The 18836-nt window shown below is 38.5% G+C and overlaps 1 protein-coding gene across 1 annotated transcript in view; it reads left to right on the forward strand.

Annotated features, from left to right (window-relative positions):
- LOC103745223 (alpha-2-macroglobulin) overlaps positions 1–15768 on the forward strand; it is a 47258-nt gene extending 31490 nt beyond the window's left edge. The window contains exons 23-36 of the mRNA XM_008847145.3: positions 4134–4217; positions 4620–4796; positions 5351–5438; positions 5537–5693; positions 5964–6038; positions 6917–7097; positions 8924–9147; positions 11018–11236; positions 11382–11509; positions 12401–12491; positions 13159–13227; positions 14073–14175; positions 15273–15314; positions 15646–15768. Coding sequence (XP_008845367.1) covers positions 4134–4217; positions 4620–4796; positions 5351–5438; positions 5537–5693; positions 5964–6038; positions 6917–7097; positions 8924–9147; positions 11018–11236; positions 11382–11509; positions 12401–12491; positions 13159–13227; positions 14073–14175; positions 15273–15314; positions 15646–15662 — 1655 coding nt within the window. The 3' untranslated portion in view covers positions 15663–15768. The remainder of the gene's footprint in view (positions 1–4133; positions 4218–4619; positions 4797–5350; positions 5439–5536; positions 5694–5963; positions 6039–6916; positions 7098–8923; positions 9148–11017; positions 11237–11381; positions 11510–12400; positions 12492–13158; positions 13228–14072; positions 14176–15272; positions 15315–15645) is intronic.
- The last annotated feature ends 3068 nt before the right edge of the window (positions 15769–18836 follow it).

Here is an 18836-nt window from a genome sequence, read left to right on the forward strand (position 1 = left end):
AAATCCTTTAATCTTTGTTGAAAATTGATTGGCTATACATGTGTGGATTCATTCTATGGTTTCTAGTCTGCTATATTAGTCTACATGTACGTTTTAATGCAAGTATCATGCTATTTTAATTAGCTTGCAATACACTTGGAAATCAATAGTGTAATGCCTTCAGTTTTGTTCTTTTTGCTCAGGATTACCTTTGTTATTTTTTTGTGGTCCCATGTATATTTAAGGATTTTTTTTCAATTTCTGTGAATATTCCATGAATTGCTAAGAAGAATTTGTATTTCTTAGTGTTTAGGTGGAATATTCTCTAGGTATATGCCCTGTTAGGTCTGTTTGATTTATGATGTCATTTAACCCCTGAGTTGATGATGATGATGATGACAATGATGATGGCCTGTACTTTGGTGACAGTGGGGTGTTGTAATTAATCTGCAGTTTGAGATTTAATAATATTTTTAAATGAAAGTGGGTGCCCATGTGTTTGGTGTGTACATCTTTAGGATTTTAGAATCCTGTTGGCGGACTTTTCCTTTAATGAACATGAGGTGTCCCTCCTTATCTCATCTGATTAGTTTTGGTTTAAAATCTATTTTTTCAGATATTAGAATAGCTACATCTGTTTGTTTTTTTATTCCATTTGCTTGAAATACCTTTTTTCCATCCTTTTCCTCTAAGGTAGCAACTATCATTGTTGATGAGGTATGTTTCTTAGAGGCAGCAAAAAGATGATTCTTGTTTTCCAATCCAGTTGATTAGTCTCTATCATTTGGGGGAATTGAGGCCATTAATATTCAGTTATTAATTCTTGTCATTTTGTTGGTTTTACAGTGTTTTTTCAGATCTCTTTTGATTACCTGTCTGGGCATGGTTTATTTGTTCCATATGACCACTTGAGTGTGTTTGTACTTCTGGTCAGATTCAAGTATTTCTTATAATATGATCTGTAAAGCTGAATTAGTAGTCATAAATTCTTATAATTTTTAAATTTGTCCTTCAATTTTAATAAATAGCTTTGCTGAGTATAATAGTCTAGATTGACAGTTGTAGTCTTTCAGGACTTGGAACACATCTTTCTGTGAGCTTCTGGCTTTAAAGATATCTGTTGAATAATCAAGTGCTATTCTAATGTGCATGCCTTGACAAGTGAGTGCATCTTTCTCTCTTTCAACTTTCAATAACTTTTCTTTATTCTGTGTTTTTGGTGTTTTGACTATAATATGTCATGTATAATTTCTTTTCTGGTCCTCTCTATTTGGGGTGCTGTAGGGCTCTTCTACCTGGATGAACATCTCTTTCTCTAGGTTTGAGGAACTTTCTTCTATGATTTTACTGAAGATATTTTCTATGATTTCACTATGGTATTCTCCTCCTTCTCTACCCACAATTCAAAGGTTAGATCTTTTCATCATGTTCCAAAACTCATTCTTGTTCTTTTCATATATTTTTAAAACTTTCTCATTGAGCTTTACTGCAGTCCAGTTCCTCTTCTTTCTTCCACCTCTGATGATCTACCTTTAACCTGATTCATCTTTTAGTGATGCTTTTCACTGAGGTTTTTATTTGACTTATTAGCTTTTCATTTCTAGCATCATTTCAGTGTGGCTTTACTTCAGCACCTCCATCTCTGTTTGCATTACTTGGACTGACTTCCTTATCCCATTCATCTCTTTGTCCGTGTCATCTCTCAGTTATTTGACTGTAGCTACAATTGTTCTTTGGAATTCTTTGCCTTGAACTTCTTCCAGGACATTTTTATTAGGGGTCATTATTATGGGATTTTTTGGAGGAGAGATACTATTTTGATTTTCCATGTTTTTATTCTGTGTGGAATTTGTACATCTGGAGTTAACTTATTGTTTGAGTTTTTCTTTCTTTCTTTTTGCTCAAGTCAAGTAGAGATGTTTACAATGTTCAAGGAGGGGCTGCTTCAATTGGAATGTCAATTTCCTGTTTAACTGGTAATTAGGGCTATAGCTTCCATTCCTAAGTTTTCTACTTGACAGCTATAGTCTGGTGCCCATGGTGGCCTGGTCAAGGAACTTGGAACAGGTTTTCCCTGGCAGTGTGGACTGATCCTGTATCTCAAGTTTGGATGGAACAACTGGAGGATCCCAATCAGGTAGCTAGCAGGGCTCTGGTGAGTTCTGAAGTGAGGGAGAATCCGGGGTTTCCTGGAAGTTGGAAGAGTCCCCAGTGGGTATTGGATTGGGGCTTGGCAAATTGCAAAGGGAAGGAGAGTGACCAGGAGGAGGTGGCAGTCTGGCCAGTGGAGGCTTCAGGGCCTTGGGGCTGCATGCAGCCTACCTGGTTCTCTGGGCCATGTGGTGCCACTGGAGAGTCCCTGGTGGGGAGAGGGTTCTAAGGTATTTTTAATCCATTTTAGTTTTGATTTGCATTTCTACTAAATATTTTTGCTCTCTGTCCTACCATATGGCTTATTTAGAGCATCTTACAATAGTCTGTTTTAAGCCCATCTTAATATGAATCCATGTAATCTAGCTCTGAAATTGCTTCCAGGGTTTTCTGTGATATGGGACTGTAGTGTAGTGGGCTCCCTGGGAAACAACATAGGATGTCAAGGGAACTGAATGATTATCTCTGGTTGTCTTTTCCCCCTGTACAAATTGTGTGCCTGGGGAGAGCTCTGTAGAGAATTGTACCGACTTGGGAGAAGTAGAGGCATGGAAATTTATGTGAAAAATAGTGGGACTTGGCACTTCCTGACCCACCATCTTGCCCCAGTCTTACTTTTTTCAATTACCTGAATTAAAAGTATTTTATATACTTCCATCAACATGCATGTCTACTCAGCATCGTTATTTACTTTCACTGCTTATAATCATTAACCAAAATTTTGCACTAAAAATATTTTGTTGCTGTTTTATCAGAAGTGAAGTTGAACTTGGTTACTTTTTACATGTTTATAAATTTGACTATATATGTTTGAGTATATGTCTTTTTTCCCCCTTACCTGGATGACACTAGTTATTTTTTGAACACACTGTGTTTTCTTTTATTTGGTCATTTGTCTTTTAACTTTAGTTGTGGTGCCTGACTTTTCACATGACTCTTAATTTTATGAGGAAAAGAGGATAAATACCACACTTATCTCTCATTTTCTACTTCATGTGTTTCACCAAGATCGAAATGACAGTGTGTATATTCATCAGTAGCTGCTGCTTTATTTTAAATGAGTCAGAATATTTTCTGACATTTGGCTATTTTCATTTGATGTTTGCTTAGAGTATTTGTTTTCTTAAAATTTAATTTTATGACAACAGCATATAATATGAAAGCATCTATTACATGTCTTTCATTTTTACCTTCATCTAACTCAGCAAGGGTAAAACAGGAGCACTTAGAGGTCTATGAGCAGTGATATTTTTAGTGACTTAGACATTATTCATTTTCATCTTCTTATTCTTACTTTAGAAGTCTCCCATCAAAATATACTGTATTCCTATCATGAAGAAAGAATATTATACTGTTGAAACAGTATCTTAAAGGAATTTTTATTCGTTTGTGTATGCACACAAATCTCTGTTGGAGTTCTCCATCTAGAGCTACTGAGTGAAGACCATGAAGGGGGAGTGCTTGTAGATCATCGTGCTGCCTGGAATGGCTGCCGCATACTCACATCATCACATGCTTGCTGAGTTTTGTCTTCTATGGAAAGGCAGCTTTACATGGAGAGTGAAAAGATGGTTTGGGATGAAATTCTGAAAATCTCAGAATCCTAGTAGCCATGTCCAAGATTTAAAAGAACAAAACAAAAACAAAACTACTCTGGCCTGGAGAGATGGCTCAACTGTTAAAAGCTCTAGGTTCTCTTCCAGAGAACGTGGGTTTAGTTCCCAGCACCCATGGCAGCTAACAACCATTTTATCCAGTTCCAGAGCATCTGACACCCTCTCTTCTGGCCTCATTGGACACTTACATATATGAGGCAAAACACTCATACACATAAAATAAAAATAAATAAATAAAATATTTAAAAAACTGTTCTATTGACAAAGGAACAACTTTTCAGGGGTAGTTTAGGTCTGAGGCCCAGTACTAGCTTCTAGACCATAGACGTCTATGACAGATACAGTGCAGGACTAACTTCCATTTTGCTGATGTGTTGCTTTCCTTAGGTACTGAGGTATCTGAACAGATATCCCTAAAAGTGCCAGCAAATGTAGTAGAGGATTCTGCCCGAGCCTCTGTCTCAGTTTTGGGTAAGTGTCTACTCCCTAGAGGATTTGGATACTAACAACTGCTGCTGTATACCTTTTCAATAAGTATATATCCAAAACAGCAAATAGACGCTGGTGTGGTAGCCTATACCTGCAATCCTGGCACTTCAGACACTGAAGTAGGAGGATGAAAAGTTTGTGGCCAGCCTAGGCTACATAGCAAGATCGTGCCTTAAACTCTTAAATAAATAAATAAATAAATAAATAGATGGAAAATATAGTTTTAACTGCTTTCTTCTTTGGGCTTGTGCATTGCTTCCCGTAATCCTTCTATCTCTGGACTACATCCTTTCTAAAATTACTCATTTTTTAATAGCTCAACTAATTGCTCACTTCTTTTTGATATTTCAGATATAGTCTAACTTCATAACATTTTGTCTCTAGGAGATATATTGGGTTCTGCCATGCAGAACACACAGAGCCTCCTCCAGATGCCTTATGGCTGTGGAGAGCAGAATATGGTTCTGTTCGCGCCTAACATCTATGTCTTGGATTATCTAAATGAAACACAGCAACTGACTCAGGAGACCAAGTCCAAGGCCATCAGCTACCTCAACATGGGTGAGTTTTGACTGAGGTAGTGAAAGTTTATAGTTATTTCAGTTGGATTGCCCAATAATATTGAGCTATTTATCATTACTATTATATATTATCCCACTGTGATAGAAAATACTAGGATGGTTTATTTTTAAATATTTCTATTTATTTATTTTTTTACTTTGTGTGTATTGCCTGCATATATGTAAATATACTCATGTCGTGCAATGCCCATTGTCAGAAGAAGGCATCAGGTTCTCCAGAACTGGAGTTGCAGATGTTTGTTAGCTGCCATGTGGGTGCTGGGAATTGATCCCGGGTCTGCTGCAAGAGCAGCCAGTGCTCTTAACCACTGAGCTATCTTTCCAGCCCTAGGATGGTGTATTTCATGAAACTATCTACTCTTCAGTCTTAAATAAAACCTTCAGGACTCAGAACATGCTCACATATGACAGAAAAAATATGAAAGGTCAAAAGAGATGCCCAGACAGTTTTTAAGTAATTTCTCTGGCTTCTACGAGTACTTCAATCTGCTATGTTGTTTTATTTATATTTATATTATTTTATTTCCATTACAGGTTACCAAAGGCAGTTAAACTACAAGCACCAAGATGGTTCCTACAGCACCTTTGGGGAGAAGCATGGCAGGAGACAGGGCAATACCTGGTAAGGAAAGGACAATTTCTTGAGCTCTTATTTTGTGCTAAAACTTTTTCATTTGTTACCCCAATTATATTCAAAGCAACTCTATCACTCTCACTCAGGCTCACAGCCTTTGTACTGAAGAGTTTTGCTCAGGCTCGAAAATATATCTTCATCGATGAAACACACATCACAGAAGCTCTCCACTGGCTCTCTCAGAAACAGAAGGACAATGGTTGTTTCAGGAGCTCTGGGTCCCTGCTCAACAATGCAATAAAGGTGAGTCATTCAAGAGCTGGTTATCCACTATGAAACAGAGAGAGGAAATGATGGGGTAGAAATTCCAAACAGAAGGCAACAGAGGACAGCTAAATCTAGAAAGTGCTAAGAAAAGGGGAATAGGGTTAAACTGATTGTGGTGTCTTGTCCTGGGTAGGGGAGGGTGGGTGTTAAAAAAAGATAAACTCCGTGACACAGCAGACTAGAAATAACTAATGTATAGCATTCTCGGAGCTAAAAGTACTCAAATCTCTTCTTTCACGTTCATAGGGAGGAGTAGAAGATGAAGTCACCTTGTCTGCTTACATTACCATTGCTCTTTTGGAGATGCCTCTGCCAGTCACTGTAAGGAGCGCTTCGTCATTCCCTTTAAAAGGTGGTTCTGGATGCAGCAAACCCACTGACCTGTTGTTTGCAACACTGGCTTCCTGAAAGCCAAGTGTCAGCTTTCCTTTTGTACAGTGTAAACACTTCTCAGATCAGTGAAGAATTTGTTCAATCCAAAAAGGAAGGTTTCACTTTTTTTCAAGTATCAGTGTGATTTCTCTTCTACCAACATTCCCATCCTATAAAGAATCTCAGAGATGGTTAATCTCAGATTTGGTTCATAGTCGATTTTAAATCTTTGCTTTATTCTTGAGAATTTCATATAGTTATACAGTGAAATGTGACCATACCTACTACCCCATTTCCCCATTCCAATCCTCCATAGTCTCCAGAATGTTTCTCTCCCAACTTCATGTCTTTTTTAATATAACCCACTAAGTCCGTTTAGTGCTGCCCATATGTGCATAGGTGGGACCATCCACTGGAGCATGGGAAATCTACCAGTGCCCACATCTCAAAAAAAGAACAATTCTCCGTCCCACAGAAACTATCAATTGCCAATAGCTCCTCAGTGAGGGGTGGGGCCTGGAGATTATCCACCCTGTGTATGCCAGGATTTTGGCTGGCTTGATCTTGTGCAGGTATCCACAGCTGCTGTCAGGTCATGAGTATGACAGCCAGAAGACAGCATGTCACAGCACTCCTTCCCATCCTCTGGCTCTCATTCTTTCTGCTTCCTTTTCTGTGATGTTCCTAAGCCTTGGTAGGGCTGTTATTCCTTCTAGGTATGAGAATAATTTGAAAACCTTCCGTATCTCCAGCGCTACTTCCGTGTGCTTACCTGGATCTTAGTACCTCTGTTCACATAGCTCAGTTTCCTTTCTTTTCTTTCACAGCATCCTGTTGTCCGCAGTGCCCTCTTTTGCCTGGATACAGCATGGAGATCGGCAAAAGAAAGACCCCATGGTAGCCATGTCTACACTAAGGCACTGTTGGCTTATGCATTTGCTCTTGCTGGCAATCAGGAGAAGAGAAAGGAAATATTGAAATCACTTGATGAGGAAGCTGTGAAAGAAGGTAAGAAGAACACACCTGAGATTTCTCTTGCCCAACATTCTGTCCATGACTGTAATGCAAAGTCTCCCTATTGCTGTCTATTTTTCCTGTATTCTCTACTGTTCTGTCTGTCTGTCTGTCATCTATCCATCCATTCATCTATCTCATCTCATATTTTTTAATCTGGAATTCCTCACTAAAATTGGATATCAAAAATAAGAGGCAACAGGTGTAGCAATGAGAGATGCTCAGCCTTGGAGGCTGGCTCCAAAATGTGACCTTGGGCAAGTCATCAAGCTGCTGGTGTTTCAGTTCCTTCATCAGTAAACAGGGTTAATACTTGTTTTATAGTCATATTAAATGAATTAATACATATATGTACATAAAACACTTAGTGGAGTATTTGGCACCTGGTGAGTGTTATAAATAAACTAGTTGTAATTATTTATTACTAAGACATCAGTTCCTAATCTATGCCTAACCCTTACTCAGTGATCTCATGAACAAATTCTGATATTTTATCTCATTTCACAATACCAGTCATGTTGATCAATCTTTTCACATTTACACATTGTTTTTGCTTATATCATGGCCTATATGAGAAGATGAAGAAATATAAAATACAATGCAGATAGATGTTCAGTAATATGGATTCTATCTAATTGATGGTGCCATTAAATGTTTTCAGCATTTTGAGAAATATTTCAGATCGTTCAAAAGGCACAAAGAATAATTGGAAAATAAGCTATATAACTTAACCCAGGATAAGAAATAAAGTATCCCCCATGTGTAAGCATTTTATGTTTCATTCCCGCCTCCAGAGGTTAACATTATCTTGAATGGGTCATTGCCTTTTCCATGGATTTCTTTACACACACACACACACACACACACACACACACACATCACATATGTACTTCTAAATTATATTCTTAATTTCATAAATTTTTCATCTTTATATATGCAACATCATACTTTTCCTTATTTTAGAAGCTTATTTGCCTTTTATTTTTTTAAGTTCAAGATTATGCAAATGAGCCTTCGTAACAGTGCAAGAAACTTCAGTTTATAATTTTCTTCTTTCTTTTTATTGAGAGACAGTCTTGCTGTGTAGCCTAGGCTAGCCTTAAACTCACAATTTTCCTACCTTTCTCTCCAAAGTCTTGGAATTGCAGACATACACCACCATGTCAGGCTTCTTCTTGTGTTTTGCTAATGAAACAGTTCTGAGGTGAATTGCAGGTACCTGTCTCCTTATCATGTTCCAGTTTCTCCATGTTATGCTTCTAGAAGTAATGACTAACTCTACACTAGGTACCTCTTCTCCTTTCCTAAATGTTGACAGATTGCTCCCCCAAAGTCCCGTTTTCCAATATCCACGTCAGCTTTGTGCATTTTAACGACAGCAATATTTTTTGTTGTGGTTTGCAATCTAATGAGTATAAACTCTTGTTATTTACTATGATCTGTGGTATTTACAAGAAGCCTCTGAGGACAGGCTTCACAGGAAATCTAACCTATTCTAGATAAGCTCTAGATAACATCTGAAACAAGGAATACCCACAACCAGTGAGAGAACTCCTTCTGGTTTACTTTCTCATACTATACAACCGTGATTATTTGAAGTCATAGAGGGTTAAAGACCCTGTAGCCTCTACCAACATTATCTGCCTTGGCTCTATTGAAGCATGTTAAATCCTGATTTATATTGAAGGGAAATCATCTCTGTTGGGGTTTGAAATATTGCAGTTGGAGGGCAATCCTCGCTTCAGCTCTGGCTTGACTGTTTTAAAATAATTAAATATAAACATTCAGCCACTTATAAATATCATTTACTCACCTCCCAGACGATTCTATCCACTGGACAAGACCTCAGAAACCCAGGGCACCAGAGGGTCTCTGGTACCAACCCCAGGCTCCCTCTGCTGAGGTGGAGATGACTGCTTATGTGCTCCTTGCTCACCTCACTGTCCAGCCAACCCCGACCCAAGAGGACTTGACAGCTGCAGTCCCCATCGTGAAGTGGATCACAAAGCAGCAGAATTCCCATGGCGGCTTCTCCTCCACCCAGGTTGGTGATTTGCCAGAACATTTTATTTCACATTCAGTTAGCAAAAGGGTTGTAGGCAATAAATATACATGTAACAAGAAAAACTAAAGATGACAATAACTTGAGGGATCATTAGCACAGAGGGATGATGAGAAGTATTTCAGACAGCTAAAAAAGAAAGCACTTAGACCTGACACCCCATCCATCTCTACATCACCATGTCTACTAGTTTCAATAACAAAGTCTGTCTCCCTACAGGAGTACTGGGGCACCAGCAGGATGAAGGGAAAAAAAAATATCCTACCATTCCTCTGAAAATCTAAGAATCTCTTTTGAACTGTTAATAGGAACTCTCCTTAAAATTCAACAGTATCACCAGGCATGGTGACGCATGCCTTTAATCCCAGTATTCAGGAGACAGAGGCAGGTAGATCTCTGTGAGTTCGAGGCCAACCTGGTCTACATAGTGAGTTCCAGGCCAGTTGGGGCTACGTGGAGACCCTGTCTCAAAAAATGAAATTCAACAATCTCTTGGAAACATGTCCATTCTTAGGTCTATGTTTAATGTAGGCACAGTTTATGGTCTCCAGCCACCTTTTAATTCAGACATTTGTTTAGTAGGAACATGAAAGACTGCCTTTACTCATCCAATCTCAAGCTAACTATATATTCATATATCTAAACAGTTTATCCGTATGAGCCCGGTGGTTTTATGTTCAGAGAATGTGGATGTTAGTATTCATACACTGGGAGAGAGAAAGGAATGCAACAAAATGATAATCCCATCCTTTTGCATTGTATTTAGTCTCCTTTTCCATGTGAAGGGAAAATTGTAATGGTTTTATTAAAAATGACCTTCATTTATCTCTTATAAATCTATTATTTAAAACGTGTCCTCCCATCTCAGTATGAGTAAGACTGAGAATACGGCACAGCAAGGGGAGTGTGGGCATAGGTGACCCTCGAATGGAAGGGGAGCTGAGTGAGAATGTCAGCAAGTCAAGAGGATGCTTGTAAGAGTCAGCTTTCATTTCTTTGGAGAAACTGAGGCATGACCTTGAGCACAGTTAGAAAAGGACACTGAAACTCATCAGTAGAGTTTAATTTGGGAAGAAGGCTGGACCAAGCTCTGGCTAGGGAGCAGCAGAGATGGCCACAGTCATCCAAAAGGACATTGAAGGTAGATAGCTGATGCTAATAAAAGTTTTCCCATTTATACATGTTTTCTACATCCTGTATCTCACATATATAGAAAGGAAGATCAATTTTCTGATTGACTTCTAGGACATACAGTCCAAGGCGTGTATGTGACTGTTGTGATTCTGTCATATACCTGAAGATTATCTATCTTGAAATCAAAGCTTCAGTATTTAAGTGAAGATAATGTAAAATAGGAAATCTGCCCCCACCCCCGCAGCTAACTTAGGACTTAGAAAAGTATTTTCACCCTTGAAGAGTTTTTATGCCACTATTAGTGCAATTTTCCTTACTGTAATAAAATATCCAAGACTGAGTCTATAAAGGAAAGGGGCTGATTTAGCTTACAGTTTTTGATATTGAAAGTCCAGGCTCTGGAGAGAGCTGCCCTGCCTGTTGGCTTCATTGCCTCATGGAGGATGGCAGTGGAGGGAACTTATGTTGGAAGATGTTGTGTCTCAAAACAGGAAGCCAGAGGTCTGTGCAGAGGAACAGTTTTTATTTTTATAACAATCCACTCACAAGTATCGACTTAATCCCTTCCAGGAGCAATGCTGTCAATGATTTCAGGACTTTCTGCTAGGCTTGATCTCACCTCCCAGTACTTGGAGACTTAAACTTCAGACTTCTGAGAGAGAAACCATTTTCACATCATAGCAATTCCTGAGTGGGTTCTTTTCCTCCTCTCTTTCAGGACACAGTGGTGGCTCTCCATTCGTTGTCCAAATATGGAGCATGTACCTTTACAAGGAGTAGGAAAGCTGTCCAGGTGACCATCAGTTCTTCAGATGCATTTTCTCCAAACTTCCAAGTGGACAACAACAACCGCTTGTTACTACAGCGAGTCTCATTGCCAGCTGTGCCTGGGGAATACAGTGTGAAAGCGACAGGAGAAGGCTGTGTCTACGTCCAGGTAAGACTTGGGCAGAAGAGGACAGAGGGTCACAGTAACTGTTCTTCCAGTAAAGTCCTAACTCAGCAAGTCAGAGAAAAAGTTGAGGGATTGAGAAGAATTCTGAGGAAAGGAGAAACAGATTTTCGTCTTTAATTTTTCATAGACATCTTTGAAATATAACATTCTCCCTGGAAAGGAGGTGTATCCCTTTGCTTTAGAGGTGAAGACTCTGCCCCAAACTTGTGATGGACCCGAAGCTCACAAAAGCTTCCAGGTCTCCCTTAATATCAGGTAAGACCTTCTGCTCATTCTCCTAACTCTGAGAGGAAAAAAATAATCTTCTTACTGGAACTTCTTACTAACCAAAGCTGTTGTATAGTAAACACGTGGGCTACATCTATTTAAAAATCAACATATTCTTTTAAGTTGGTATGGTAGAGTTTCTCAATGACTGGTTTTACGTTGCTCATCACTTGTCTCCAGGACCTATTCATGTTCAACCTCATTATTTAAAATTAACACTTCTGTGAAATAATTACTTACTCCTGATAGTAATTAAATAAGAAATATTTCCCCCTGCCTATTGTTTGAGTTCCTTCTATGTAATAAAATCCTATATTAATCTTGGTCTGTTCTTCACAGAGGAAATAATTCTTGAAAGACTTAAATAGAAGGCACTGGTACCTCTTTAGTTGTAATTCACACTAGCAACAAGTAAATCTGATGATACGCAATATACTCGGTTTTGCACAACAATATACATGGATATAGCAATGTTCAAGTAGCTGCAGGACTTACAAAAATGTATCTGTCTACAAAACCATTGTAACTTGATTGGCTATACTATTTAGGAAAACAGTTAGGATAATGTGTGCATTAGTAAAAACGCAGTGTATATTAGAGGTCTTAAGCGTACGTTTTACTTGTAGGGCTCTCTTGAAACACAGATCTCAGAATCCACCTCCTTAAAACTGATTCTCGTCTCATCATTGTGGATTTATTAGGTTCTATAAAAATTTTAATCCACAGCCAGTCTTCTAAAGCTACTGAGATAGAATATTTGGGAAGTTTTAGATGTATCTTATAGAGCTACTGAGTGCTTAATGTAGACATAGAAAAAGAAAATAGAAGATTTAATAATACAGAAAATAAACCCTAATTCTTCCTTCCCTGAATCTTCAGTTACACAGGGAGCCGTACCTCCTCCAACATGGCGATTGCAGATGTGAAGATGGTGTCTGGATTCATCCCTTTGAAACCAACAGTGAAGATGGTATGTTTGCTATAAGCCCAGGATACCACATTTTAGTCCATGTTTTATGCATCCCCAGACCAAGAAAAGACTTACATTAAAATGCTGTTAAATCGAGTCATAAAGACTTATGAATCCTCCAAACTAACTCTGTAGCACCAGTGAGTGTGTTTGTGTGAGTGCCACCATGTGCACTCATGTGAAACATAACAACTGCAGGGGAAACGTGTCAATAGTTTTCTGCTTGCATGGAGTTTATGGAGATAAAGCACATGAATGAACATGATCCAGTGAAATAATATGAAAATGACTGATTGACAGAAACTTCTGTATTACACAAGTTAAAGAAAAAATGAGATCGCATCAAATTAGAGGAAGCAAAAAAGAAAAAAAGAAAACTTCATGAGAAATATAACAGAATTTGAACCTTAAAATAAGAGTAATTCCCATATTTAGAACATTTAATTTCCCTTCCTTCAGATAAATCAACTTTACAAATGTGTTATACGCCATATTAATCATGTGCCCTTCATCTGAATTACCTATCATTGTCACTGCATTATATTTTTATTAATAAGGGACCTTTGAAGAAATTTTACCCCAGGATATTTGATAATAAAAATCCTCTCTGAGTTATCCAGGGGTTTCATCTATCTGTTAACTCTTGCTGTATCTTAATTTTCCTCAGCTTGAAAGATCAAACCGTGTGAGCCGGACTGAAGTCAGCAACAACCATGTCTTGATTTACTTGGATAAGGTAAGAACCCTGCAAGTCTGGGTGCAAAAAACATAGAGAATAATCTCTAGAGAAGCATCTAGAAAGAATGTATTTTTAGAAAGCTCACCTCCACGCTGGAAATAGAATTCTAAGACTCCAGTGACTGGTCTCTCTGTTGACATTTCATCTGAGATTAGGAGAAATGCCATACTCTATCATGAGGATGTGAACACTTCTAGGGCCCTATAAGTAAGAAATTATCCATAAAATGTTTCATTGTGTCCAAGATTAGCTTGAAGATGCTGAATAATGTGGGGAAGTAGTTTACTGTGATTATCAGTTACTATATCACCATCCTCATTAACAATATAAAAGGTAAAAATACTGCCGAGCTCAGCAAGGACTTGGACTACACAACAGTCCAGCAGTCCACCAATGGACCAATAGGATTGCATAACAGTTATTTATGCCTCTCTTGATAGGAATTACAGTTCACAAATATTATGGAAGTTAACCAAAGCTGCAATGATCAGTCTCTTATAGACTTCTTTGAATCAATATCAGTAGTTTTAAAAGATGGGAAGACAAAACTGTATCAAATCTCTGGATATTTAAAGCAGACTTAGGTAGTAAACAAAAAGCACATGTTATTTCCCCTGTGAACAAAGCTATACTGATGAAAACCTATAATGTGTGTTAGTTATTTTAGGAGTAATTTGGGCAATTTCCCATTTACTCTTAGGGCTTTTTACTCTATGCAGTGTGCTGTTAGGTGATAAAGCCCCAACCCCAAGAAACCCTAATTAATACATTATTATTAATCTATTTAAGGAGAAAAAATTTAAGCTCCCAGGAAAGCCATTTAACTCCCTTTTGATTTCTAGGTGTCAAATCAGACACTGAACTTCTCCTTCATGGTTCTGCAAGATATTCCAGTGAGAGACCTGAAACCAGCTATAGTGAAAGTGTACGATTACTATGAGACAGGTAAGCGTAACTTTAACATAGTAAATTCCTGAGCACAGAAATTTTGATGTAGGAAATGTGTCAGGAGACTTCATTTTGTCTCCATCAGGGTTGATACTCAACTTCTGTTTCCTATACTTACATGGAAAACAATGCATTTTATTTTGATTTTTTAAAAAATATTTTATTTATTTTTTATGTGTATGAGTGTATTGCCTACACGTATGTGAGTGCACCTGTGTCATGCAATGCAGAGGAAGTCAGAAGAGGGCTTCCAACTCCCCTGGAACTGGAGTTAAGGACGGTTCACAGCTGCCATGTGGGTGCTGGGAATTGAGCCCGGGTCCTCTGCAAGAGCAGTCAGTGCTCTTAACTGCTGAACCTTATCTCTCCAGTCCCTTATTTTGATTTTTAAAAATATTTTGTTATTTTTATTTTATGTGTATGAGTATATTAACTGCATGCATGTAAGGGCACCCATATCATGCAATTCCCACATAGGTCAGTAGAAGATGAGGGTTGTTAGCTGCCATGTAGGTGCTGGGAATCGAACCCAGGTCCTCTGCAAGAGCAGTCAGTGCTCTTATCCACTGAGCTGACTCTCCAGCTCCAGAAACTACATTTTAAATTATCAACTACTGGGGTTGGAGAGATGGCTCAGCAGTTAAGAACACTGAATGTTCTTGCAGAAGACCTGGGTTCTAATCCCAGCACCCACATGGAAGCTAATAACTGTCCGTAAGTCCAGTTCCAGGGGATCCAACAGCCTCTTCTGACCTCCTCGGGCATTGCACGACACGGGAGCACTTACCTACATGCAGGCAATACACGCATACACATAAAATAAAAATTAAAAAAATTAAAATGTTTAAAAAATAAATTGTCGACTACTATAGAATAGTTATCTTCTGACGGATAAACCACTTGTAGGGCAATGCAAGATTTAGGAATGTGCAACTGAACTGTCAGGAATTTGGGGCAAAGGAAAATGCAGTACACTGTCTTTAGTTTGATGACCGAAGGCCATGGACATTTCTGATGCAATTGCAGATGCCTTCATTGATGTATGACTTCCCTTCACATAATGGCTTTTGCTTCTGTTTTCTTTTATTCTGCAGATGAGTTTGCAGTTGCAGAGTACAATGCTCCTTGTAGCAAAGGTAAGCAGTTCACATTCCTTCAATATATAATCAGAATTCCTCTGGCATATCTCCTAAATTTCCTCCTCCATTCTTCCTGCATATTCATCTTTTGCTCATATTGGACGTTATTATAGAAAAAACACTGTGTATTAGACAAGACCAATACCTCTGTCAAACCTCAGCTAGTTCACTAGGCTACTCATTGGATAATTATCTGTAATAGATCTCATTTCCTCCTGTACTCATTGGGTTCCTGTGGATGCTCTGCTATCCAGATTTACAACAGGGATATTCTTTGCTCATGGAAATTCAAGTCCAATTTAATTGTCTTTTTTTCCCATTACCACAGATCACGGAAATGCTTGAAGACCATGTGAATGAAAATGAATCACTGTTTTGCTGGAACTTCACAAGAAAAATAGTTTTTTACTCCCAAAGATTTGATAAATAAACCATTTTACTTATCAGTCTATTACCGTCCCATCATTCATTCAATAATCACCTTTTGCATTTCCATAATTCCAGATCCAATCCAGAGAAAAAAGCTAACAAAAATCAGGAGCAGAGGTATTTCAGAACACCAAAACTGTTACAGTGATATTGGTCTGAATAGGCTTCATGTGGGTGAGGGGCAAAGTATTGAATCATACCATAGAAGAAAGTAGTTTATTTGGCCATAGTGACACCTCAAGGAAGAGCCAAAGACTGGCTTGACAAGAGAAGACTTTTCACATTAAATGGAAGTGGTGAAATATAAAGTTGGGCATGTTTTAATGGGAAAAGTCATCCTGACCTGCTTGGGAATTATGGGGCTATGCTAAAATAGAAGCTTTCAGGGAGAAGTAAGAATGATCAAACCCCTAACCTTTGCTCTCAGATTCAATAATGGATGGCAGACTACAATTATGATACATGACGAAGCATGTGTTCTCAGAAGAAATAATATATATGACTCAAAAGACCAAATGGAAATGATATGCTAGAGCACCTCACATTTTCTAAATCGCTGAGTCAGGATGAGGGTTATGTGACACAAAGTCAAGGAGGCGTTTAGATGCAGAAGTCAGAGTTCTTACAACATCTAGTCTCTTCCTACATGTGCTCTTCCCATTTATTATTTTATTTATCCTGAATTCAACATTTAAGTCACATGAAAGGGTACGCAGAAGCTTTTGGGAGTTTGTAGGAAAATCGAAGAAAGGAATTTAAGACAGGAGAATTCAGAGGTAAGAGATTCTGGAGGTGATCCTAGCAATCCCAGTCTTAATTTGGCTTCAGAATGACAGTATTTAAAATGACAGAGTTGAGGGATGCATTAGTTTTATCTCCACTCCTTGTTCTACTATGTTCCATGAGTGTTCTAGTTCATTTCTCCATTGCTGTGACAAAACACTCTAATACCAACGTGGGGAGGCTAGGGTTTATTTAGGTTACATCTCCTGGATCACGGTTCATCAGGGAGCCCAAGGAAGGAACTCGGGAGGAACCTGGAGCAGGAGCTGGAGCACAGGCCATGGAGGAACGCTGCTTACTGTCTTGATTTCCTGGCCCCTGCTCAGCCTGCTTTCTTATACAACATAGGCCCACCTGCCAGAGGTGGCACCACCCACAGTGGGCTGGGCCCTCCCATATCACTTAAGAACAAGAAGATGCCCCACAGACAGCCATAGCCCAGTCCAATGGAGCCAATTCACCAATTGAGGCTCCCTCTACCCAGGTGTGTCAAGTTCACAACTAAAGCTATCCAGCACAATGAGTTTTAGGTGTAGAGGTTCAACTACAGATGTGTCACCTAGGACTGGGCATCTCTCAGACGTACATTCTCTGTGTCTGACCAGTTGTGGAATTCTGCAGTAGTCTCCATCTGTTGCAAAAAGAAGCTTCCTTGATGAGTGGTGGGTATGCTTGTATGTAAATATAAGGATCCATATTTAGCATATGATAAGAAATTTCATTTGTCTAGACACATGACAGAGATAGGGCCTTCTCTATGATCTATGCCCTCTCCAGGCACACGCATTTGGCAGAGGTCACAGTGCCACCCATGAGTTCACTCCCATCCTGAGGGCCCCTAGATGGCTGTTGTTTACCCCCAAATATCAGTGCCAAAACTGTACCAATAGAGATAGTTTGTCCTGCTAGCAGTTATGGTTATTAGGCTCTAAGACTGGGTTGGATCATTGATTGACCATCTCCCTTAGGAGTTTGCATTTATTATCTACAATTATAAGAATTAAACTTCAGGTGGAAGACTTCCAGGTCAGTTCTTGCTCCATTGCTCCAAGTCCTGTATCGGAAGTATTACATTTTTAAAAAGTGTCCGCTTTTCATATATATATATATATGTCTTAGTTTGTTTCTCCATTGCTGTGACAAAACACTCTGACCACTACCAGCTTGGGGAGGAAAGGGTTTGTCTTACATCTCCCAGGTCACAGTTCATTAGGGAGACCAAGGTAGGAACTCAGGGCAGGAACCTGGAGGAGGAGCTGGAGCACAGGCCACACATATATCCACACAGACCAGAAAATGTCAGATCCCCTGGAACTGGAGTCATGAATGGTTGTTATCTGCCATGTGGGTGCTGGGAACTGAACCTGGGTCATTTGCAAGAGCAGCCAGTGCTCTTGATCATTGAGTCCTCTTTCTAGCCCATGGTTTTTAGTTTTTTACACTGTGATCAGATTGAGTATGACAAGACATTATTTCAGTTGTCATATTTGTTGATTTTTTTATGTCTTAATAGTCCATTTTAGAGAAAGTTGCTGAGAAGAAATTGTAATTTGCAGTGACTCAAATGTCTGGTTAAGTACTTAATACAAAATTTCAATATCAATAATGTCATTTAACACTGATATTTCTGTGTTGATTTTCTGTATGAATGACCATCATTGAGGGTGAGTTATTGGCGTCACCAACTGTAATTGTGTTGAGACTCACCTGTTCCCAGGAGTATTTATTTTATAAAATTGTTTGCGCAATATTTGGTGCATACATGTTTAGAATTACTATGTACACTTTATAGATTGCTTCCTTAATTAACGTGAAAGACTTTTGTCTCTTCTGTTTACTTTTTATTTGAGGCCTGCTTTGTCAGAAATTTTATAGTTTTCCTGGTTGGTTTTGAATTCTGTTTGAAATATTTTTCTATTCTTTCACCCTACAATTGTATTAGTCTTTAAACATTTTTTTGCAGGAAACAAATGGTTGATTCTTTTAGTGCAATCTACTAGTCTTTGTGCCCTTTGGGGAATTTAGATCATTACCATTCAGAGTTATTAATTAAACATATGTTTAATTAATTTTTACTTTGTGATGTTTGTCAAGTTCTGAAACTTTATTTACCTACCTATATCTTCTAGCATAATTTATTCTAACCTGTGACCCCACAAGTGGGTTTACTTTTTCAGTGTGTAGTATTCCTTCAGTCATCTTCTATTTTCCTGGTTTATTTGTCATGTATTTCTTTATCATGGAAGGTTTTTACTTATTCTTCAATTATGAGGGCAGCTTTACTGGATATAGTAATCTAGATAAGCA

The sequence above is a fragment of the Nannospalax galili genome, unplaced genomic scaffold (genome assembly GCF_000622305.1).
Source record: "Nannospalax galili isolate Female #2095 unplaced genomic scaffold, S.galili_v1.0 scaffold1711, whole genome shotgun sequence".
Lineage (NCBI taxonomy): Eukaryota > Metazoa > Chordata > Mammalia > Rodentia > Spalacidae > Nannospalax > Nannospalax galili.